Raw genomic sequence first — 23475 nt, forward strand, 5'->3', positions numbered from 1 at the left:
AATTAGATTTCAATAAATTTACCGTTAATATATCTGTTATATACCGTAAATAGAATTATGGATTATAAGTTAGAATTTCCAAAGTTACACTCTAAACCAATCTCAAAGTTATAAGGTGAAGTTACCAACTATCTAGACTATTCATTTGCACTTATATTTCAGTTTAGTTCAATTCTAATAAGTTACATTCATTCCTTTCTAGTCAAGTTTAATTCACTCCTGACGTGCACATTCAACCAAATTTAACCAAAACAAACACAACCTTCGTATACCATTAGCATGGTGTTACAGTATGCCAAATCCTAAAAAGGCAGAAAAAAGAGAAATTAAATTTTCTTTTCCTCTTACCGGTCTTATCCTGTAAAACGCTTCTACAAGTCCACAATCATTACACGAGATGAACCCTTATTTGATTAATTTGAGTTCGTCTTAGGTATAACAACGCTAGATCTCATAACATGACACACTTTTATGTAACCCAAACTTTTTAAAAACATGAGCACAAATTCGGCCCAACCTAATATTAAAACAATGGGCCAGCCTAATTGACAAACCCAATCCATTTCATTACGTAACCCACAAGATCTCTCAAAAGTCCAATACAAAAAGTCAAGATCAGTAACACACAAAAATTCAAATTTCTAATAGCCGTTGTCCAGTTGAAAACAACTAATTATGAAACTTCAACTACTTATAATAGCTTAACTTCTTTTTTTCTTCTTTGTCCCCTTTACTTAAAAAGGTAAAATAGTATCAAATTCAAATTATTCAAATTTCAACCGTTAGATTTAAAACTCAGTTTCAAATCTAAGAAATATCCACCGTTTATTTTCCATATTCTCTCTCTTCAAGAGTTCAAAATGCTCAAACTACACAGAGTGAACTGAAGAAAAATGTCTCAGAGGAGAGAGAAAGAGAGGAGAGAGAAAATAGAAGAAAATTAATGTATACTTCTTTAGTTCACGGGAAAAAGAAAACAAAAACCACGAATTTCTTCATTTGTTTGTTGAATTTTTTCTCAGAATTTGTGTACATTATACTTTAAACAACAACAATTTCAGGAGTTCGATTTCGTGGTTTACAAATTTTGTTTCTGAATTCGTCTGTCAGGTACTAATTTGATTCTAATTATTTGAAATTAATCGTACATTTCGTTATTTGTTTGATGAATTTTACTATAATTGAGTTTTGTTTTTGTTTAATTTAATATAGGATGTTGAGGGATTTCAAATTTATGCGGCGTAATTCTGGGAAAAATCAAGATATAGAGGAAATTGAGAATGTACCTATAAACCCTAACGATTCATCATCTAATGTAACGAATTTAGATTCTTCTAGAGCTCCATTGCATGCGATACCTGAACTAGTTCAAAACCCTAAAAAGTTAGGTTTAGATCATGAAGTGAGTGGTAAGAGTAAATTTGAGAGAACACCTATTAAATCTAAGAGTAAAGGTTGTGATACACCGAATTTGCCGCTTCGTACCCCGGAAAGGCAAGGGAATGGAACATTAGGGAGGAAGAGGTTCGGGTTTTCGGGTGTGAGTGATGAAGGGAGGACTGAGATGAGTAGTTATGTGAGCCAATCTGGCAGAAATGGGAGTTCTTTGAATTTGACGCCTAGAGTTAGTGGACCTTCTGGGAGTAGTTCAGTTCAGACTACACCAACTAAGAGTGTGAGCAAGCCACCCAATCATGGGTATGCACCATTGAGCAGCTCTCGTCATCCGGGGAATGGTAGTGCTCGTGTTGGGAATTATGCCGCGCTTTCTAGGGGGTTTTCGGCTTCTGGTGCTCAGCATTGTGTTGTTAATACTGTTGAAGTTTCACATTTTGATCTCAAAGAGGATCCATCTTTCTGGATGGATCACAATGTACAGGTGAGTATAGTTTTTGGTTTTCCTATGTATATTATGTTGCATAATGGTGTAATTTTGGGCACATTTTTGGTATATTGCAGTAGTTGGCCCGGTTATGGGATAGCCAGGTTTTGCATATGTTATTTGGATAGGATTGAATTTCTAGAATTTTTATAATGTGGTGTAATGTATAGGCTATAATAAGGGTACGTCCCCTCAACAACGTTGAAAGAAATATGCAAGGGTTCAATAGGTGTGTGAGGCAGGATAGTTCACAGAGCATTACCTGGATTGGGCAACCAGAAACTCGATTCACATTTGACCATGTAGCATGTGAAACGGTTGATCAGGTAAGGTCAAAGCCTGGTAAAGTTAAGTACATTTGAGTGGAAGATTTAAGTTTGAAAAATGTTTCTGAAATTATATTGACTTTCAGGAGATGCTCTTTAGGATGGCTGGTCTACCAATGGTAGAGAATTGCTTATCAGGATATAATAGCTGCATGTTTGCCTATGGGCAGGTAATTTATCTTTAGGCAGCTTTGCTCTTCACATACTATTATAATGTCAACAGATAACTTTGATCTAAGTATCTCTTTTTATGGTCTTGAAATTCTGTTAGAATAATTACTCTTTCAATACGTATGATATTTAGTTATGCATAATCGCTCATTTTGAGTGAAGCTCTTGTTAGACAAGGGGGGAAATATTTCTATATGACTATGGTAATCTATGTTTTTATTCCATGTCGAGGAGTTATGGTTGCGTGAAATTGTACTGTATGCTTTCGATTTATTTTATTTTATCCCATGTTCTTCCCTTCCCGATGCTTATCTATGTAATATTCTTCCCTTTCTATTAGACTGGAAGTGGCAAGACTTATACAATGCTAGGGGAAATGGAGGATTTGGAGTTCACGCCTAGCTCCCATCGTGGGATGACACCAAGAATATTTGAATTCTTGTTTGCTAGAATGAGAGCGGTAAGCATAATTTCTGTAGTCACTGTTAGCTGGTCAACCAACTCATTTGAGCTAAGCATATCTTCCATATATCCTGATATTACAGGAAGAGGAAAGCCGAAGTGATGAAAAATTGAAGTACAGTTGCAGGTGCTCTTTCTTAGAGATCTATAATGAGCAAATTACAGATCTTCTTGATCCATCATCGACAAATTTGTTGGTAAGTCATCACGGTTTGAAAAAAGCCTGTCCTTAATATTCATAAATGGCATTACTCTTCTAATGATCTGTAATTTGTTCTATATAGCTTCGTGAAGACGTTAAGAATGGTGTGTATGTTGAGAATCTCTCAGAATTTGAAGTTCACACAGTAGGCGATGTCCTGAGACTTCTAATTCAGGTTTCATTCTTTATGCTTTTGGCTTAATGCACTTGTTGCCACTTGTGAACCTAAGTTCTCTGGTCTCCCCCTGTCCTGATCTCCTGTTTATCTGTCTACTTATTCTTTGATTCTGGATTGCTTGGCAGGGTTCTGCAAACAGGAAAGTTGCAGCTACAAACATGAATAGAGAGAGTAGTAGGTCTCATAGTGTATTCACATGTATAATTGAGAGTAAGTGGGAAAGAGATTCAGCAACAAATCTACGATTTGCTAGATTAAATCTTGTTGATTTGGCTGGTTCAGAAAGGTAAGCAATTGATCTTAGCTTTGATCCATAACCTCCATTGGGAAATTGCTGTCAAGTTAATGATTCCATGACTAACCTTCGCAGGCAGAAATCGTCTGGTGCTGAAGGTGAACGATTGAAAGAAGCTGCAAATATCAACAAATCCTTGTCAACATTGGGGTAACTAAAATGATGCTGAACTGTCTTCTGTTTGCTTCTTTTTTCTTTATTTTTTTTTATTTTCCTTATGTCATCACGACATGGAAAATTGATGTTGTGCATGAATGCTGCAGTCACGTAATTATGCTACTAGTGGATATTGCACAAGGGAAGCCAAGGCATGTTCCTTACAGAGATTCAAGGCTTACCTTTCTTCTTCAGGTTATTGTTTTTCTGCCCCGGGACTGGTTATTTTCATGCTTGCCTTCATTGATCCTCACTTTTACATATTTTGTTGTGTAGGACTCCCTTGGTGGTAACTCGAAAACCATGATAATTGCCAACATCAGCCCTTCTATCTGGTAGGAATTGTGACTGTTATGTGACTTGTATTTACCTGTCGTAACACTACTCCTGTGCATCTAAACATTTATTGATATTTTCTTGTCCAGTTGTGCAGCTGAAACACTAAACACACTGAAATTTGCTCAAAGAGCAAAACTGATTCAAAATAACGTAAGCTTTCTTTCATCTTACAAGTATTCTATAGAAGTTCTAATAATATTCAAATTGATTCGACTTATTTCTCCTTGGTTAGGCCGTGGTGAATGAGGATTCGTCTGGGGATGTTGCTATTCTACAACACCAAATATGGCTTTTGAAAGTAAGCCTCGTAAATTATGTTTGTCAGAATTGTAAGATTGGTTTTGGCAACTTGCTAATGTTTGTATGTTACCGTGTCTTGAAATAGGAGGAGCTTTCTGCTTTAAAACATCAAAATCTCTCTCGAGCTTTAGCATTTGATTCTTCCTATACAGTGAGAGGCGAGGAAAACATTGACATGGAAAATAGAAAAGATAATGATCAGCCAAATGCTCAAGACTCAGGCCTACGAGTATCTTCCAAAAAGGTACAGCTGGGTTATTGTAAATATTATCTATAGAAGCATGGCTTAATTGTCAATTGTACAAATGAGCTACATCTTTGCATATTCAACAGTTCTGTTGTAATTTGAATATTAACTTTCGTTTTTGGTTCATCTAACCCTAAACCCTAAAGCACTTTTAAGTTTTTTACTTACTTTCATAAAAAAGAAAGAAATTCTCAAGGAAAATGCCTGCAACAAAGAATAAAATATCATGCAGAGTGAGGAGGAACTGTTTTTCAATCTTAGTTGCTTGATAAAGCTGTTTTGGGAGATTGGATAATTTCCAGACATGTGAGTGACCCTCAGCCACCAATATCGCCTTTAGACCAAAAGGCAAGAGACTGCAAAGAAGAAACATAGAAGAAAGAAAATTTGAACAAGTTCTGTGTAAAAGAGATGGTAAAGCTAAAAACTAGGATAGTAGGTTATGTAAGAGGTTGAAAAGTTGTATGGAACTATGGAAGTGCAGACAATATCCAGATCAATTGTTTTAAGGGAATTGATGGAAGTTTTTACAACATCGATACTCAGATTACATTTGTCGGATTGTTTCACAAGTTTCATGAACCGATGTGGTTGCAGAGCACAAATAATTTCTTCAAATGAATAATGTTGGTGAATGAAATTCTAACATTTATATATGGCTTCTTGTATTTTATTATTGTTGAACTAGAATCATGATTGCGTGTCATGCTTTCAATTGTCAACTATGCATTATTCTGTACAAGGCGTGAATGACATTTATTCTTGTATATTGATGATTACGTGATTAATCGGTTCATTGTCTAAATAGTTAAAATCTATGGAATTGATGCTTGCTGGAGCCTTGAGAAGGGAGCAGATGGCAGAAAGTTCCATCAAGAATCTTGAAGCTGAAATTGAGCAGTTGAACCGTTTGGTAATTTCTGTTGTCCCATGAGTATTGAATATCAAACAGTGCAGTTCATGCTAGTGGATTAATGCAACTCCCTTTCACTAAATATTTTTCAGGTTCGTCAAAGAGAAGAGGACGCTAGATGCAGTAAAATGATGCTGAAGTTCCGAGAAGACAAGATTCAGAGACTGGAGTCCCTTGTGGGTGATTTGAAACCTGTGGACACTTATCTGCTTGAAGAGAATTCTGCTCTCTCAGAAGAGATTCAACTGTTGCGAGCTAAAGTTGACAGGAACCCAGAAGTGACCCGGTTTGCTGTGGAGAATATCCGACTACTAGAACAACTCAGAAGGTTTTTTACCCCTAAAAGAATTTAGGAACTTTAGATCATCTTTTTACTATACTAATCGGAAAATTTTCTTTTTGTGCATTATAAGATTTCAAGATTTCTATGAGGAAGGAGAAAGAGACATTTTACTGCAAGAAGTATCTGACCTTCGGGCCCAGGTTTGTGCTTTTACATGAAAGTGAATAATTTGTCTTAAGGTTTGTTTATTCTTCATTATGTTGAGTTATTAATTTATTCTATGATGTTTGTGTTACAGCTTGTTCGCTTGCTTGATAGCCAGCAGCATAACAATACAGACATGGTTCAAGTATGTTATGTATATTTTTGTAATAGTCTTTTTGTTAACTTGAGTTTCCATGTTTCTTTAGTAGCAAGTTTCATTTTGGAGAAGTTTAATCAATGTGAAAGGTTAGCAGGGTCCAACGAGGACAATTTCTTCGAGATACAATCAATGTTTTAGTAAATTTTGCCCGAAATGCACTTTGTAACTGAGGGAGTTTGCAAGAATATTTTACAGATGTCTAACAGTTGGTCCTATTGCTGTTGTTCCAGGATGCTCCAGATAATAGCAAAGAAACAGAATCCGTCTGTTCTGAGGTTGGAGCTCCATAGTCCGGTTATATTGATGGCTTTTGATGTTTTCTTTTTTTGTTTTTTTTTGCATATGTTTACGTCTAATTGCAAGTGTTATTTTTTGCTTTTAGTTGACTAGTACTTTGAACGAGTTAGCAGAGTGCAAGAGCAAGCTAAAATCTTGCTTAGAGACCAATGCAAAACTAAGCAGGTACAGTTTCTGGGTGATCTCTGAGATTATTGCTAATTGAGGGCTTCTGTATCGTAGCAAATTCGACCCTTTGATGGATTTCTTCACTTCTGATTTTTCAATCTGCTGCAGAGAAATGGAGGACTTGCAGGTTCTTTTGAGGAATAAGGAATCAGATTCTAAACCCATGAAGGTATTATTATGTATTACCAAGTCAAACTGAAATTTTATTCTTGGTGCTTATTGTTTGTAGAAAGAGAAACTATGTCATAAGTGAGAACTTATCTAGCAATAGCTATTGCTTAATGTGCTATTCCCCTGGCTAATGATATGTTCCTGTTCATAAAAAGGTTCACTGTAAATTGTTTATCTCTCAGGAAATGCAAGCACCATGTACTAGAGCTCAAGCATTTGATGGAGAGAGTGAAAGTAAGCATAGAGACCTGATGAGACATTCGGAAGAGATTGTCAATTTGGAACTGGAGCTGGATATACTTAAAATAATTCTAAAAGAAGAGAGGTGTCTGCGTGGAAAAATGGAGGAAAAGACATCTTCATTGGCTAGAAATGTCCAATTGGCAGAGGAGGGAGTGATGTTAATGAGGAAGCAGTGGGAAGATGCGAAAGGGGAATTAAACGAAGCAAAATCAGTGATTGAAGCACTTGAGTCTCAACAACTCTTATCCATCAGTGAGATCGAGGAAATTAAAATATGTAACAACCATTATTTAGAGATTCTGAGTCAGCAGGAACATCAAATTGCTGCACTAAAAGAACAAAGACAAGGCCGAGATTCTATCCTATCGTGTTCAAAGAACTCCGAAGGTGAAGATTCTGCGTTACAGTCGCAACTGAAGAGGATGCAAGCTTCTCTTGATAAGGCCAAACGACTTAATACGTTGTATCGAAGTGATCATGCTTCTCAAATATCAAATGAAGAAGAAATGGATGAAACACGGCGTCAAGCTGAGGCAGAAACTGCTGAAGTGATTGTCTGCTTGCAAGAAGAACTCTCTGTGTTTCAGCAGCGTGTGCAAGATAGTGAACTGAGAGAGAAAGAAGCGGAAGGCAGGCTGCATAATTTTGAGATCAAACTGAAGGAGTTACAGGAATCTTCTGACATGATGTCACATGAGAATAAGACTTTACGTCAAAGTCTTCTAGAGAAAAATATGGAGATACAATCACTGGCAGAAGACTGGGAACTGTTGAGCTGCGAGATTGAAGAATCTCTTATTGAGGGACATGATGCTCTTAGAAGTGTCTCTGATCAACTTGCCTCTGTTTCCCTTTCCAATAGAAGGGACCGGATTTCTGAACAATTAGGCAAAGTAGCCAGACAGATATCTGACAAAGAATCAATTATTGAACAGCTTAACAAATGTCTAGAGGATGCAAACACAAGAGCCAATGAAATGGAACGTATGTTGATGTCACTTAGAGGTGCAGCAATGTTGATGACCGAGTCTCATCAACAAGACTGCTATGAGAAGGAGCAAGAAATACAGAACTTGAGAGCAGAATTAATGGCTCACCACTGTTCTCAGAAGGAAGAGATCTATAAGTCTGAGAAAAAGGGCTCTGAAAGCAAAGAAATTTTGGAAGCTGGAGTGCTTAGCCTTGAAGCAGCTTTCACTAATTTTCAGAACAATTGTGAAAGTAAAATCCTGAGTTTGTATCATAAATTGCACAAGGTTGAAGGATGTACTCAAGAAGCCAAACGTACTTGGCACCAAAGAAAAGAGGTACCTGTTTGCTATTTTGTTCTTTATTAATATGTTTGCAACCCACACGTCTACGCACTTGTTCTAGAAGGTCATATAAACTCAACTCTATAACTTTTGGCTACATATTCTAATAATATCTACAATAGATTACACCAAGCGTTGGTCATATTATCTTCCGTCACATGAGCCAAAAGGTTTCTGAAAAATTGAAGAGTTGATTACACTTGGTAGTTTGAGTGATTAAAGGAAAAACATGTCTAATTGAAAATCTTTACAAGCATCAACTCCCTCACCTTTTCTTTTCCCTTTTCTCTAAGCCACACCCTCTTGTTCCTTTGTTCATATGCCATCTCTTATTACACTAAAGCCTTGAAGGAATGTCATATACTCCATGACAATGCGAGGAGTATGAGTTGATAACTAAAGCCAATAGTCAGTGGTTAATTGAAAAGGATGGCCTTTTGTAATTTGTACTTTCATCTGGTCATGCTTTCATTTCTGCTCTTTTTCTTGTTATAGGTGGGTGTTGTTCCTTTTGCTTCTTGCAAGCATGTAAAGTGGCTTGTGAGTTGTGTGATCCAAAACTCCCAAATTCTTACATCAATTAATGAATATTTACAAATTGAAGCAATCCACTATGACAAACATTCAGTGCCTTTTCTCATATTTGGAATAATGCCTTTCTGCTTTTTATTTTTTTGTGCCAGTTGTAGTTATGTGCTTTTGACCATCACTATTATTAGTTATGTTTATTATTAGCCTGCACTAGACTCATTATATTTTATTTGATGCGCTTATGGTCTTCTTGCAGGTACTTGAGTTGCAACTGCTAGATGCTGAAGCAACTACAGCTCAGAATACAATGGAGGCGTCTTGCTTCCTTGCTAGGTTTGAAGAAGCTCAAGATACAATGAAAGAGGCTGATATGATGATCAATGGACTGATGATTGCAAATGAAACATTGAAGTTTCAAGTTGAAGACCTAACTAGTCAGAGAGACAGGCTAACCGTTGACGTGCAAGGACTGGAATCTGCTAATGAATTGACTGATCAGACGTGCAGAGATCTTAAGAAACAACTTGAGTTGGATATTTCACAGAATATGAGCCTTATTGAGGAATTGCAGAGGCTTGTCTCACACGGACAGGTTACATCTGAAGTGGCATACATGTCTCTAACCCATGATTTGCACTGTATGAAGTCCCAGCTTCATGACGCTGTCAAATTCATGCATTCATCACTTGAGGACATTTGGTCACATATTCTCATGAAGGACTGTGCTCTCTCTGTGCTACATCATTGCCACATGGGCGTGTTGTTAGAGGTGGTAACATCATTGAATGCAGAGAATGGACTTCTTCACCATGGTATATGTGAATCAAATGCTGCGATATATAATTTGAGGGAGCACAACATGAAATCACTGGAGGAGCTTGAAATGTGTCGAATGCTGAAGGGGAAGTTGTTGGGTGATTTCAAGAGCAGCTTCGATCGTATTTTAAGAAAAGAAGGTGAAACCACAGAGCTCAACTTAAAGCTAGATCGCTTCAAAGAAAAACTATTGGCTCTTCAGCATCAGGAGGAAATAATGTTGGAAAGGTCCAACTTCATGAGTTCTGAGCTTTCCAGCTTAATGAACGAGTTGGGTCATAGTAACTCACAGATGATTGCATCCTTTGCAGAGCAAGAGGAGCTTTCGACAATGGAATGCTATGCAAAAGAACTTGAGTTGCTTATTTTGGCTACAAAACTGCAGGAAGTGGCTGATGAAATTGGTGATATGCAAAGGGAACAATTAAATTCCCAGACAGCTTCGGAATTCTTGATGAGAGAGAATGTTCTCCTCCAGGTAACTGCGGATTTGCAGGAACAACTCATGTTTGAAAGAGAAACGGAGGTTATCTGCATGCAAAAAAGAGCTGATGAAGTTAAGGATGGTGAGGCCAAAGTGTTGTCACAACTCCAAACACTCGAAGCAGAAAACAAGACCTTAAGAGATCGTTTGAGCTTGAAGGAGAATGATTTTGAAAATGTGCAGAATGGAATGTTTTTATTGCAATCTTCATCTCATGATCTTCAAGACAAACTATCGATCTTAGAAAGGGAGAACGACTCACTGCAAAATAAATTACTAGATCTGACAAATGAAAATTGCACTCTGCTGAAAGATATCCAAGACAACGACTCTGATGTTAGGTCATCTATGGGCTTTATTGATACACTCAAGTCGGAGAATTGCAGTTTACAAGGAAGTATTTCTAGTCTGGAGTCAAGAATTGCTTTCCTGGAAAAGGATCTGGAGGTGAAAAACGCAGAGCTTGATGACATCCAACATTTCCATTCTTCTACAGTTCAGGCATTATGCAACAAAAGCCAGGATTTGGAAAGCTACACCATCAAAGTGAAAAAACTACAGGAAGAGAACCTCATTTTGAGAGATGAAATTCAATCTCTAGAGCGGAGAAACTTCAAAGCACTTAGCCATTCCAGTTCAAAGGTTGCTATGTGTGCCACTTCAATGGAAACTGCTGAGCTGCAGAGTAACAGGATGCTTAAACAACTAGAAGAGAAAATCGGGATGGTTCTGGATCAAATTTCTGAAGATAATTGTCAAAACCTGGATGTGTTGTCAAGGTTCTTAAAGGAGTTGGAGTTCATAGATTTTATTGCAAAAGACTTAGTATCTCACAACTTGTCCTTACAAGAAGAGTTGCTCAGGAAGGACGAGGTTCTAAACGGATTGCTGTTTGATCTTCGCCTCTTGCAAGAGTCTGCTGTCAACAGTAAAGATCAGAAGGATGAGATAGAAGAGTTGGCAGTTATTTTAGAATCTACAGAAAGTAAATTAGCTACAAGATCGCAAGAACTTGATGAAGCGGTCACTTATTACCAAGAACTTGAAGCTAAGGTGATGAGGCAAGAAGAGACGGTATCTGCGTTGGAGATGGACTTGGAAAAGGCCAACCATTCTGTAAACATGCTCACTGATGACAATTTGATGCTGAGGTCTCAAGTGGAAGATATTATGGAAGCAAGAAGTTCTTTCGAGAGAGAACTGAGTGAGAAAAAGAGCATAATTGACAGTTTGGAAAATGAAGTACTTGAAATGGGGAACACTCTAGGTCATGTGAATGATTTAGTTGAATCTTTGAAGAGCAACTTGGAAGAAGCTAACAATGAAAAGGACCAGCTTCAGAAGGATCTACTGATCCTGGAAGGAAAGTTTGAAACTGCTCATGCTCTCGCTGAGGAGAATGAAGCTGTTGCTGCAGAAGCTAAGGAGGTACTTGGAACCTAGATTATGTCCATGCACAACTAACTTTTGTTTTGAGCTAGATGCATTGACCAGTTCTCCTCTAAAATGCAGATTGCTGAATCTAGAAGATTATATGCTGAAGAGAAAGAAGAAGAGGTGCAGCTTTTAGAGACATCCGTGCAAGAATTAGATTCTACCATTAGCGTATTAGAAAACAAGGTGCCTTTTCAATGAAGTAATTTGTCTCTTCATTGAAAAAAGTGCATTATTGAGTTCTTATGTACTGTATTTGTCAATTCAGGTTGATGTTCTGAAAGGAGAAGTTGAAAAGCAAAGGTTGCAGAGAGAGGAGCTAGAATTGGAGCTTCAGTCCCTTAAAACCCAGATGCTTAATGTTGAGAATACTGATGCAGACATTAAAAGGTCTGTGAATAGCATTTCAACAACTATCAATATCTTTTCGCAGTAAATGAATGCTTGAATGAATTGCTGATATCAATTTTCTCTTTCAAAGGCATTTCGATGAAAAATCAAAGAATCTCAGAGAAGCCTCAATGCGCATACAAGCTCTTGAGAAAGATTTGAAAAACAAAGACGTAGAGGTCTATTCCTCGTTTTCTATTTACTTGACTTGTTTGAAATTTTTAGTTGTGAGTTGTGACTTATGACTAAGTCTAAATATTCGTCTGCCTTTTTTCTCTGGTTGTAGATTGCTAAATGCAAATCACATATCTCGGAGTTGACATTGCATGCTGAAGCACAGGCTTCTGAGTACAAACACAAGGTTAGTTGTTTCAGTCTTTTGATTTGCAAGTTCATGTTATCCTCCCTCTAAGTTCTTAATTCTCATCTCTCTGTTGACTCCAAAAATTGCATGCAGTTCAAGGAGTTGGAAGCAATGGTTGAACAGCTTAAGTCAGAAGATGCATCGAATAAGTTGGAGAAAAATGCTGCTAAAGGAAGGGGTTCTGCTTCCCCTTTCAAAGTAAAGGGTTCAGGTTCTCCCTTCAAATCAAGGGGTACTGGTTCGCCCTTCAAGTGCATTGGCTTAGGTTTCAAATCTGAGAAGGATGAGGAGTTTAATGCTGAAAGGCTACGCATTGAAGAGCTTGAAGCCTTGGCTGCAAGCAGACAGAAAGAAGTAGGTTATCTTGCACCTCTACATGTGCAGTCTAAAATCTGAATATTATATCATCTTTTTTTGTTATATAATTCCTCTAAAAACGGTCTCTTTTTCCCCAGATATTCATGCTAAATTCAAGGTTAGCTGCTGCAGATAGCATGACACATGATGTAATTCGGGATTTACTGGGAGTTAAATTGGATATGAGCAGTTATGTGGTAAGTTTGTTGATCCCATGATTGGTGGAATTTGGCTAGATGAATAAGCAGTGATTATTTATAGCTTTTTCTGTTAACTTATCATAATCAAACAATCACATTGTAGTTAAACTATTAAAGTACGCATATCGGATCCTCGACACTTCGACATAATTATCGATTTTCTTAACACTTCGTTTTGGTTCAAGCTTCAAATTGATGAAATTACGTAATAGATAGTCGAGTTGGACACCCGAGTCTGAGTACTGGTAGCATAGGTTTTATGTATTTGCTTAATTGATTAATCTGCAAGCTGAATCACTGATTGCTTCTCCTTCACTGTTTGCAGACACTGTTAGATAAACAGGGAGTTCAAAAGATAACAGAGAAGGCTCAGCTTAATAGCATAGAATCACAGGTGAAGTATGAGTTTTTAATTAGGTAGCTCCGATCTGTTAGTCAAATCCGTGTGCTTAAAGAATGAGCTATGTTTCTGAGCAGGACCAGGAGGTGAACAAGCTAAAGAAGCAGCTCAATGAGTTTATTGAAGAAAGACAAGGGTAAAATTTGTTACTGAAGCTGCTAGTTTTGTCAATGATTTTAATCAGCCTCACTGACAAATTATGAATTTACTGCTTTAGATGGTTGGAAGAAATTGACAAAAAACAGGCTGAAGTTGTTGCTGCTCAGATTGCATTAGAAAAACACCGCCAGCAAGAGCAGTTGCTCGCCTCAGAAAATGAAGAATTAAAGATGGAGATACAAAATCATGAGAAGAGAGTGATGGAGCTTGAAGGAGAGGTGAAAAAGTTATCTGGTCACCAGAACTTCCACCAGCGTATACACCATCATGCCAAAGTCAAGGCAAGTATCTGATTTGAAATATGAGTTGGATTATCACTTTGGTCTGTATTATACCCTTCGTTTATTTTTACAAGGCACAAAATTTTTAAAATTCGTTTTAACTAATATCTCTTATAATATGTTAGTTTCTTCTTAAATTGCTTTAATAATACTATGTCTTATACTTTTAAGGGAAATTATCTATGATAACCCTATACTTAAGACAGTTCCAAAAAATGTCCATATGTCCAGGGTTAACATAGGTAATTTTCCAGAGTGCTCTCAAGTTTTTAAGTACATGGTTATGAAATGCTTTATGTAGAGTATTAGACGGTTACAGTTGACGGTTGCAGTTCAATTTCGGACATCGTGCATGCCTTCTAAAAAGTAAAACAGAGGGAGTAATGTTTTAGTTCCATAAATTCTGATTTATTCAAGAAAAGAACTGACATTAATTTTCAAATGTAAATTGCAACATAACAGGAAGAGAACAATGTGTTGAAAGTCCAAAATGAAGACCTTTGTCATAGATTACGGCGAGCTGAATCATTTCTCTCGCGTGTCAAGGAAGAACTTGCTCATTATCGTGCTTGCAACGGAAGAAGTCCTTACGTTCATCTTGATGAGGAGCAAATACTAAAGAACAAAGTAAAGGTTAGTTTTGTAAAATTGGTAAAGATTTTTGTTGAATTTGTTGGAAACCACAAGAGGGGAGAAAGTGGTTCTGTTTGTTTGATGCTGAAATTTTCTTTTGACAGGAGTGTGAACAGGAAAAGTTACATTTAGCACAGACATTATTTGCCTTGTGTACAAACATTTTAAAGGTATACATATATATTTAACCTTCCGAAAATTAATTCTAGCTTAATATTTGGTATGATCATGTTTGATGTAATATGAATTGTTTTTCTGGGATTTTCTATCCATAGGCTGCAGGTGTTACAAAACAAGCATCTGAAGTTGACCTTCATTCAGCAGAGCAAGCACTACAGGAGCTAGCAGCTCGAGTGATCTCATTGGAGAGAGAGTTGGAAGATTTGAAAGTGAAGGTCAGCATGCTTACTTAGTCTTCTCTTTGTATACTATTGTAGGGTTTTGATGGTATTAGCGAAATTGCAGAAAACTATCTTCTAACATCAAACAACCAAGATCTAATGCAGTTAATATGATTCTATAAGCAATTAATGAATAACATTTTGAAGCGTGAATTCCAGTAGCTCTTCAAGTGCTTCAGAAATCAACAATGAAGATCTAGGACCTTAGCTTCAATCCCTCTGCTTAGTTTATCAAGCAATGAATAAAAAACCCACACTTGTGTTTGCTAGAACAATAATGGAAGAAGAGCAAAATTCTCTCTTTGGGTTTTCTCTTAGTTTGTTATATTTTCTTAAACATAATATCCTAGTATAAATAACCATTAGACATACTTGAAGATAATCAACTTAACCCCAACTCCCCTGGGAATTCGGTTTTCCTTATTCCTAACTGGCTTTGGGTTTTCTTTTGATGTATTAACTTGTAATGTGTGACCTCGTAGGATTAAGATATTATTAGTAATAAGCCTATACGCATTGTGCCTACATATGTGAGTTAATTTCTAGCAGAACACTTTGACCACCTAAAATATCCAAATAATTACTCTATAGATAGTGATTGTCATCTTGATCGATGGCCAACTCCAATCATATGCTTGGTGATGCTCATTGAGGGTATCTCCTCACAAGCAACCTTAAACTCATCCCGAGACATAATGTAATGAGTTGAGTTAAGCTGAGCAATTCTATGATCCTATCTCAAACTCCTTTGTTAGTACACATAAATGCCTTTTAACAAGGATTAGTATCTATCTTTTTATTTTGATACTAAAGTGAGTATCTACCTTTTCCTTTCTATAAAGAAGCTACTTCTTTGGTTTTGAGTAAAGGTCCCCTCCTAAGGTCCGGGAATAGAACGGGGTTAAATATTCGCCTTAGGAAAAATCCCATTTCATTCGGGTTTTCTATTCTGAAATTCCTTATCCCCACTGGGGGAAGTAGCTAACCTAACTTCACTAACGGGATTTCTATTTAATTAAGAGCCTGTTCCGGGAAGGAACCGAACTGAATACACTAGAAAGCGCTTGAGTCCCACAGTTCATGAACTCACAGCGGGGCCATGTCGGAGAAGATAAGAGCTCCTCCCTTTTGTATTCAAAGCAGCTAATGTTATTCTTGCTTTAACACATTACAAAATAATAGAAGTAACTACATCTAATTGATTATCAAGTCGGTACTTGGTGTAACGTAGTATGTAAAACTATTAGGCTGAAACCGTATTGTTTCTGTGAGCGATAAATAGAGCGAATTAATGAGGAGTAATAGATAGAGTGAATCCGCTCACAAGTTAAACTCGAACTGAATTCGATCAAAGTTTGACTCAATCTATTAATATAGCATGCCTATATATTCTACTAACTTACTGCCAGGACTTTTTTCATTCCATCTCTATAGTTTTCTGGTTTTAGTACTGAATTAGTTGTGTAAACTGCTAAATTTTACAGCATAGAATCACCAATGAACGAATCCGGTTGGCAGAACTCGTGCCAGATCGTTCACCATTCGGCTCAAGGTCAGGGGATAATCGGCAAACTCCCAGAAGAGGTTCTCAATCACCATTTTTTTCCGCACTTGATCGATAGGAATGGTCAAGCCATATAGTTCTAATTAGGCCTTGTATAACAGTGAGTTGTTAGCTTCCTGCTAAATTGTAAATATGTGTATTATGTATTACGTTCACCAGTAAATATAAGCTTAGTTTGCTGGCTTGTATAGGTTAATTCTTTTGTTGTAACCATACGTATATTTTTAAGTGTGCATTATCAATTTATCATCTCAATGCCTTCATTTGCATTATTAGTGTTTCGAAATATTAAGCTACTTTTTGGAAACCAGCATCATAATTAAAAATAGTTTAATCAATCTTTTATCTTCTCACAATCCGTTCCTAATTAAATAGTATAGGATTATTTCTGGACTACGTACCAAAAAAATATCAATTATATTAATGGATTGGTGCCTGGTCGGGTCTTTCGAGCAAGTATTTACTTATGATCTAAAAAAAACATGACACCCGTATTTCTCATTAAGGTTATTAAATGATGAATTGAAAATGTAATTTTCATTTCAAAGTTTTTCAATTAATAATATTTCTTTCATTTTACTTTTAATGCTTGTCAATGTAGATCTTCAAGCATTAATATATTTAATTATGTATTGTAAAAACTACAAATAGAAGTATTTATATTGAAAAGATAGTGAGATTAACCTAACAAAATCTTACATGATAGCCAATCTTAGATAGTTTTAAAGTGCAATTGGTGAATAACGTCAAAATATAAGATGTTAACTATTTCAGTGATACAAAGAGCATACAAATTCAGGCTCAAGAACAATTGTTAAATATCACCTCAAACTTAGACAACCTTAGACACCATGCTTATGGGAATTTTTTCAAACTTCGATAATCATATTTGTTTCTGTTAAAACCTATAATGTGGTACCTCGAGCATCTGGGGATGCTGGTTGAGGGTTTCGATTCGAGCTCCGACTAAGTACTAGCATATAAACACCGGCTCCGATGCGGTGATTTCGACGCTCAAATCAGTAGCCAAACCGAATGTATTTTAGAGAAGATGTGGAGTATGAGAGAGGAGGTAGTGTGCCCATGTAAGTAGGTCACAATTCCCTTTACCTTTCCCCTTTAAGGGGTACTTATAACAACATTTTGGATTTGTTCTTTTGGACCAATGGTAATCTAGACCCATACTTAATAGGAGATAATTTAGATCGGGTCATATTGGACCTAATGCTCTATTTCTTGCCAAATAATCAAGTCATATTGAACCTTCCTTTCATTCAAAATTTTATGGCAAAACCTAGTAAAATCAGCCTAAGTTAGTTCGACTCTAATGCTCATAACTAGATTAGACTAATTATTATACTACATTTGAAAATTCTTATTAAAAATTAAGTTCAAAGTATGAAAAATAAAGTCCGGGTTTTTTTAAGAGTTTCGATATAATGTCCGCTCTTATAGTTACAAATAAGCATTAAATACATTTTTTAAAATAATATTTTTTGAAGAATTTATAACACAATCATGCATTAATCAATATAATTAATGCTTATTTATTTCCTAAATATTTTCATTTTTAATATTTTATATACCATTTCTTTTTTTGTAACAGAACTTAAATTTTCTGGCGCTAAAAAAAAAATTAGAAATCGTTAGGATTCAGATTCACCTAACTTTCTGTTAGAATACAGTAGCACTTGCACTGTACCTTCTTCTTCTTCCCAAAATTTCCCACACCACTTTCTCTCTCTTACGCCTTCAATTTCTCCACCATTTCCTCAAATTATCGAAGCTTTCTCTCTCTAACAGTCTCTCAAGAACAACAACAACAGCAATTGGTATTTCTAGAAGTTCGTCAATTAGTCGTTTCATCGATGCCGCCATTAAAGAAACTTAAGAGAGAGAAAATGGAGTCACAAGGAACCAACAATGGCGGAATCAGACGAAAGACAAAGCTTGAAGAAAAAATTGAACTTGTGAAGCAAAAAACACAAGCAGTTGCTACGCGTCTTCTCAACGACGCCGATAACAAACGACTTCGCACTGTCTCTGATTCTTCTTCTCCTTCTATTTCTTCCTCTCAATCTTCTCTTCCTGGTATACTTTTACTTTTTTATCCTCCCTCTTCCCCTAGGATTTTTCTCCTCCACTTCTTGCTCTATTTTCTTTGATTTATGACTTTTTTTTGTAATTTATTAATTATTACTGTTTTGTAGCTTCCAATATTTGCTGCATTTGAGTTTCAGAATTCAGTACTAGTACACGATTTTCGCTTTTTTTTACTGAATAATTACATAATATGTTTCTTATACTGTGTTTTTGGGGTTTTGTATTATCGATTATAGTAATTTTACTGTTATTATGGTTATAGCTTCAATTGAAATGTACAATTGAAGTTTTTGCTTAATTAAAGCTAGGAATTGTTTAGTGGAAGCAATTAGTATGCATTATGAGTTCTTTGGATTCAGATTTTTTGATGTATTAGTAGCTTAGACAATTTACTTATATTCTCTAACATGTTCTTTTGATTGCTAACTTCATAGTTCATGTACCTATATTAATGCAGTTGTTAATTACTACCTCCGGTCTTTATTAGTTTATCCGTATTCCTTTTTAGGATGTTTGTTATTATTTTTGGAATGAGACCACCAAATTTCCATCACACACATTCAACTTTAATATAAATTAATCTTTTCTCTTCCACAATATCATTTCTCCTAAAACTATATGAAAGAAACAGGTAAACTAATAAAGATCGGAGGGATTATGTTGTTGCGGACTTGCAGTTGTTACTTGTTGCGCAGATTCTTGCGGTTGTTTTGATGAAAAACAAATGTGGACTCCTTGTGCATGACCTTTTTAGTGCTAACTTCAATATATCTTGCGCTGTGAGCCTGTGAAAGTGAAACACATGCGGAACCTTGTATTTTGCGGCTGTGGCCTCTCAGTAATCTTGATGGCACTTCACATATATTGTCTCCTTTTGTGAGCTTATGAAGGAATTGATATTATTTGAATTAGAGAGTGTTTGGTTGAGGTGAGAACATTTTCATCTGGTTTTTCCATTTTGCTTTCTTTGGTTTTTAGAGGAAGGCAAATAATTTTTCCTGTTGATGGTAAACATTTTTCTTGTAAGAGAAACCCACATTTCCCACCCTACTCCTTACCTTCCTCTTTCACTTATCCTGTCCGTACTCCTTTAACATTTTCATTTTCCCCTTCTCTCAAACTTTGCTTGTGAGCAACCAAACAAGAAAACTTAATTTGCAATGATGTTTTCTAATTGAAATTGGTTTTTCATGAAGAATTATATGAAAGTGAGGCATATCGTCAAATCCACCTTCTTTACGGTTTTATTTCTTCACATTCTGCCACTTTGAGTATCATATACTCACTACTCTTCCTGAATCAATTTTTTTTTTTTTTTTTTAGATGACGATATTTGAGTTGTGGCATTCTTATCTTTGCCCTTGCAAGGAAGCTTTCCCTTTTAGGACTGGACTGCACCCTTTTATTTCTTCAATTGGTGTTGTAGTTCAAGACATTTTATTGCGCGGTTGAGTTATGTATATCCGGGCCATGTTATCTTGTTATGTTCATTAAATACTTTTTTTGCAGATTTTCAATGTTCTCTGTGGGTTATATTTGAAGTTTTGACCTTGAAATTCTCAAGTGATGTGAAGAGAATACTCATGATCTTTCATGTAAATGATTGGTGAATCTTTGCCATTGGCCCATAGCACTTTTATACCCACGATATCAATTAGTGTGGGGATTTATGATTGTTATATATGTTATAATTATAAACGCAGCAAATATACTAGGCCCCTTCTATATATTTTCCAACTTTTTTGCTATGTAATAAGTGGCTCTTGGAAGGAGTTTAGCGATTATCTTCCAACAAGAAATGTTGATGCACTCTAAAAGTTCTTGGAGGTGACCGACCTTTTTCCCAGTTAGGTACTTGCTAGTCTCCTTATTTTGCTCATCATCTGTAGGCCTAATTTTGTGAATTTGCTAGTCTCCTTATTTTTTCCAGTTTATGGTATCTTTTGTCTTCTTTATCATTTGTTACTACTTTTCATTGTTGTACCCAGGTTAGTATACTCTGTATTGTACCTTTTGAGTTATTGCCCGCAAACCTTATTTTCTTTGGCTGTTCAATCATTCATTGCTGAATTATTACTAAAACTGCATTTTGCGTATGTTACCAGTGCCTTATGTTACTCAAACAAATCAATACAGTAGTGTACCAAGCAGCAAGAAAATCTCTATCCCGAATACTAAGGTTGAACCTTTAATTAGAACTTGTCTGAAAGTGATTATTCTCTTGTTTTTGTCTATTCACCCTCCTTAAATGAATTTTACTTGTTGTACATCCTAAAGGTTGGTGTTATTATTGGAAGAGGAGGATACATGGTAAAAACTCTTGAATTAGAATCAGGAGCTAAAATTCAGATACTTCCAGATGCAGACATCAATCCTACCTTTTTGACAAGGGATGTTGAACTGATGGGTACACAGGAGCAAATCAACAGAGCGGAACAACGAATAAATGAAGTAATTGCCGCGGTGAGAACAAGTTCTGCCTTACACTCTTCTTGTTATGAGTTCTGCTGAAATTTTCTCGTTTATTAAATTTGTATTGGATGAGCAGGCAGATTCAACAAATTCTGCCTCATTTGGAGATAGAAGCGGTCCTCCCCCACAAGCTGGAGATGAGCAACTTATGAAAGTTCCAAATGACAAGGTATATATAGTAGTCTTAGCTCTCTAGTCTATTAGATTTGACAACTTTTCTTTTTTTTTTTGCTGAGATTTATATGTGGACATCTGTTCATCAGGTTGCTCGCGTCATTGGTAAAGGAGGTGAATCTATAAAAGCGATGCAGAGCAAGTCTGGAGCTTGCATTCAGGTTTGTACTTTAGTAACTACTTTGTGAGGGTATTTTTATTCTCGACTGAACCACTTCCGTGGCCTCTGTTGGCTCGTTGATTTTGGTTCATTTTGTGTGTGTGTCAGTGTGTGTGTGGGGGTTGGGGGGGGGGGGAGAGAGTTACTGAGCGAGGTCATATTTTCTCTGATTTCACTGCTGGTATCGTGGTGCTTGCACAGAGTAGAGGCAGTTGGTCTTGTGAATTGTATGATTCATGTCCAATTGACATGTTTTCAGCATTCATGCTTCATACTACCCTCCGTAACCCTTCCTTGAGGAAGTTATTTTAACTGTAACCTGACAGTTTTGCTGTACTTAGTTACCGGTTTCTGCTACTACCTACAAATGTTCTTGTGTCAATTCCAGAATCGTTCGAAGGTTTTGTCTGGTTCTAATATGTACCAACAGTCTGGCTACCCTCCTAGTGCTGCTTGGACTCCTCAGGGTCAACCTTCTGCACAGCAGCCTCCTGCATATGGATACTCTCAGACTGGAACTTATGCTATGCCCCAACCACCTTATTATGGTGGATACCCTCCACAGCCAACTACTTGGGACCAATTAGCTGCTTTACCTCAGCAGCAGAATACTGGCTACAATGCGTATGGACAAGGTCCACCAGCTTCAACTCCCCCAGATGTTCATTACAATTATGGCCAAGTCGCACCAGCTTACAATTATAATCAAGGGTACCCGCAACAGCCATATTTCGGGCGAGATGGTCAGGCTACTTCAGATGCCAAACCTTATGTATATGGACCACCAGCAACATCTTCACAGCCAGATGGTTCTGCTGCTGTCCAAACTTCTCAGCAAGGTTATGAAACCCCAATTGCATATGGTTCTGATGGCACAGCCCAATCTCAGCCCCCGTCTGCATATGCAATGGGCTATGGTCAACCTCCTCATGGTAATGATTATAGTGCTTATCCAAGTTATTCAGGTGCACCAGCTGTTCAGCCATATTACAATCAAACAGGTTATGCACAGGCGAGTTATGGACAGCAGAAAGAAGGTCAAGTTGTAAGCCAGGCATCGTACCCTTATTATGGACAAAGTTGGTACCCTTCATCTCAAGCCCCTGCTCAAGCGGGATATTATCACAGTGCTTATCCTTCGGCCATTCCTCCAGCACAAGAGCCACCTCATATTCAGCTGCAAACATCTGATACTAAAGACTCGAGTAATGTGGCTGGCGCTGCTGCAGAAAAAAGTGAAGATCCCCAAAGCTGACATTAAGAGCATTCCTGCATTCAAAACCTAACTTCTATTGGATTGTTTCCGTCGCTCTCAAGTCATTTATCAACGGAAGTTCACTAGGCTATTAGAATTTATCGAAAGGTTATAAAGGGTCCATGATTAGACCTGAAGGTGCTCGGATGTTTTCTAGAGTTTTGACTGTTGAATTTAGTATTTCTTTTGCCTTGATGAACTTGAATTGATATTAACTTTTCAGAGATTTCTTTGATGATTTAGCTGTGGTTTCGTTTGTTCTTTAGTTCTATGTCCAAATCAACCAGCTAATTTAAGGTATATGCATGAAGAGATGTAGTCATCATACCACTCCTAAACTGTCAACCTGGCTTGTTTATTGCAGTTAGTAGCGAAAATGTGAAATTAAGGGAACTAAGGGCCTGTTTTCCCCAGCTTATTTTCAGTTCAGTTCAATTCAGTTCAGATCAGTTCAGTTCAGCTCTTGATATTACTTTTACTCTCACATATCACTATTCAATTCAGTTCAATTCAATTCAGTTCAGTTCAATCCAATTCAGTTCAGTTCAATTCAGTGTAGTTCAATTCAGTTCAGTTCGACTGTTTTATGCCGAAGAGAACAGACCCTAAAGGCATTTCTAGGTTTAGTAGTCCCTTTATATACCAAAAGGAAATGTTTTGGTTTTATAGTGGTAAGAAAAAGTACTGAATTAGAAGCTCCGGTTCTTGGAGCAATTGCGAAATTATCATAATAGAAAGTGTTAAATACACATACAGAAATTATCAATAATTGGGTTGTTGCATTCTTATTGATTAAGTGATAATTGGATTTTCCTCTATTGGCATAAATACGTGAGGTTTCTTCCCCTTCTTACACACTATGAATTTGACCGAAAAAGTGTTAATTATATTTATACCTATCAACGCATTATTGCAGTCTAAAAATATATTTTTAAAAAAATAAAGTTCAATATGCAATTATGCATGTTACCCAAACCTCTTTAAAAT

The 23475-nt window shown here is 36.7% G+C and overlaps 2 protein-coding genes across 6 annotated transcripts; both read left to right on the top strand.

Moving 5' to 3' along the window:
• The first annotated feature begins 731 nt into the window (after positions 1-731).
• On the top strand, positions 732-16593 carry LOC104904452 (kinesin-like protein KIN-12D). Of its 2 annotated transcripts, XM_057391731.1 has the most exons (36): positions 738-1110; positions 1213-1879; positions 2053-2208; positions 2295-2378; positions 2720-2839; positions 2925-3038; positions 3126-3218; positions 3347-3507; positions 3592-3666; positions 3780-3867; positions 3949-4007; positions 4098-4161; positions 4244-4309; positions 4397-4555; positions 5367-5471; positions 5564-5799; positions 5885-5954; positions 6053-6103; positions 6349-6393; positions 6501-6580; positions 6692-6752; positions 6937-8304; positions 9098-11569; positions 11654-11761; positions 11844-11965; positions 12057-12144; positions 12252-12326; positions 12423-12683; positions 12785-12883; positions 13212-13280; positions 13364-13422; positions 13504-13730; positions 14193-14359; positions 14464-14529; positions 14635-14754; positions 16245-16593. In XM_057391731.1, the coding sequence occupies exons 2-36, from the start codon at positions 1214-1216 to the stop codon at positions 16380-16382; spliced, it is 7992 nt and encodes a 2663-aa protein (XP_057247714.1). In that variant the 5' UTR covers positions 738-1110; position 1213; the 3' UTR covers positions 16383-16593. The 2 variants fall into 2 exon arrangements, with proteins under 2 accessions (XP_010691003.1, XP_057247714.1); XM_010692701.4 differs by lacking the exons at positions 12057-12144; positions 12252-12326; positions 12423-12683; ... (5 more) ...; positions 14464-14529; positions 14635-14754 and having other exon boundaries at positions 732-1110.
• Positions 16594-17939: 1346 nt separating this feature from the next.
• LOC125493141 (uncharacterized) lies at positions 17940-22753 on the top strand. Of its 4 annotated transcripts, none has more exons than XM_057391954.1 (6): positions 17940-18415; positions 20533-20606; positions 20705-20890; positions 20976-21068; positions 21163-21234; positions 21622-22753. In XM_057391954.1, the coding sequence occupies exons 1-6, from the start codon at positions 18193-18195 to the stop codon at positions 22486-22488; spliced, it is 1515 nt and encodes a 504-aa protein (XP_057247937.1). In that variant the 5' UTR covers positions 17940-18192; the 3' UTR covers positions 22489-22753. The 4 variants fall into 4 exon arrangements, with proteins under 4 accessions (XP_057247937.1, XP_048492077.1, XP_048492080.1 ...); XM_048636123.2 differs by having other exon boundaries at positions 18272-20278; XM_048636120.1 differs by lacking the exon at positions 20533-20606 and having other exon boundaries at positions 20787-20890.
• The last annotated feature ends 722 nt before the right edge of the window (positions 22754-23475 follow it).

The sequence above is a fragment of the Beta vulgaris genome, chromosome 9 (genome assembly GCF_026745355.1).
Source record: "Beta vulgaris subsp. vulgaris cultivar EL10 chromosome 9, EL10.2, whole genome shotgun sequence".
NCBI lineage: Eukaryota > Viridiplantae > Streptophyta > Magnoliopsida > Caryophyllales > Amaranthaceae > Beta > Beta vulgaris.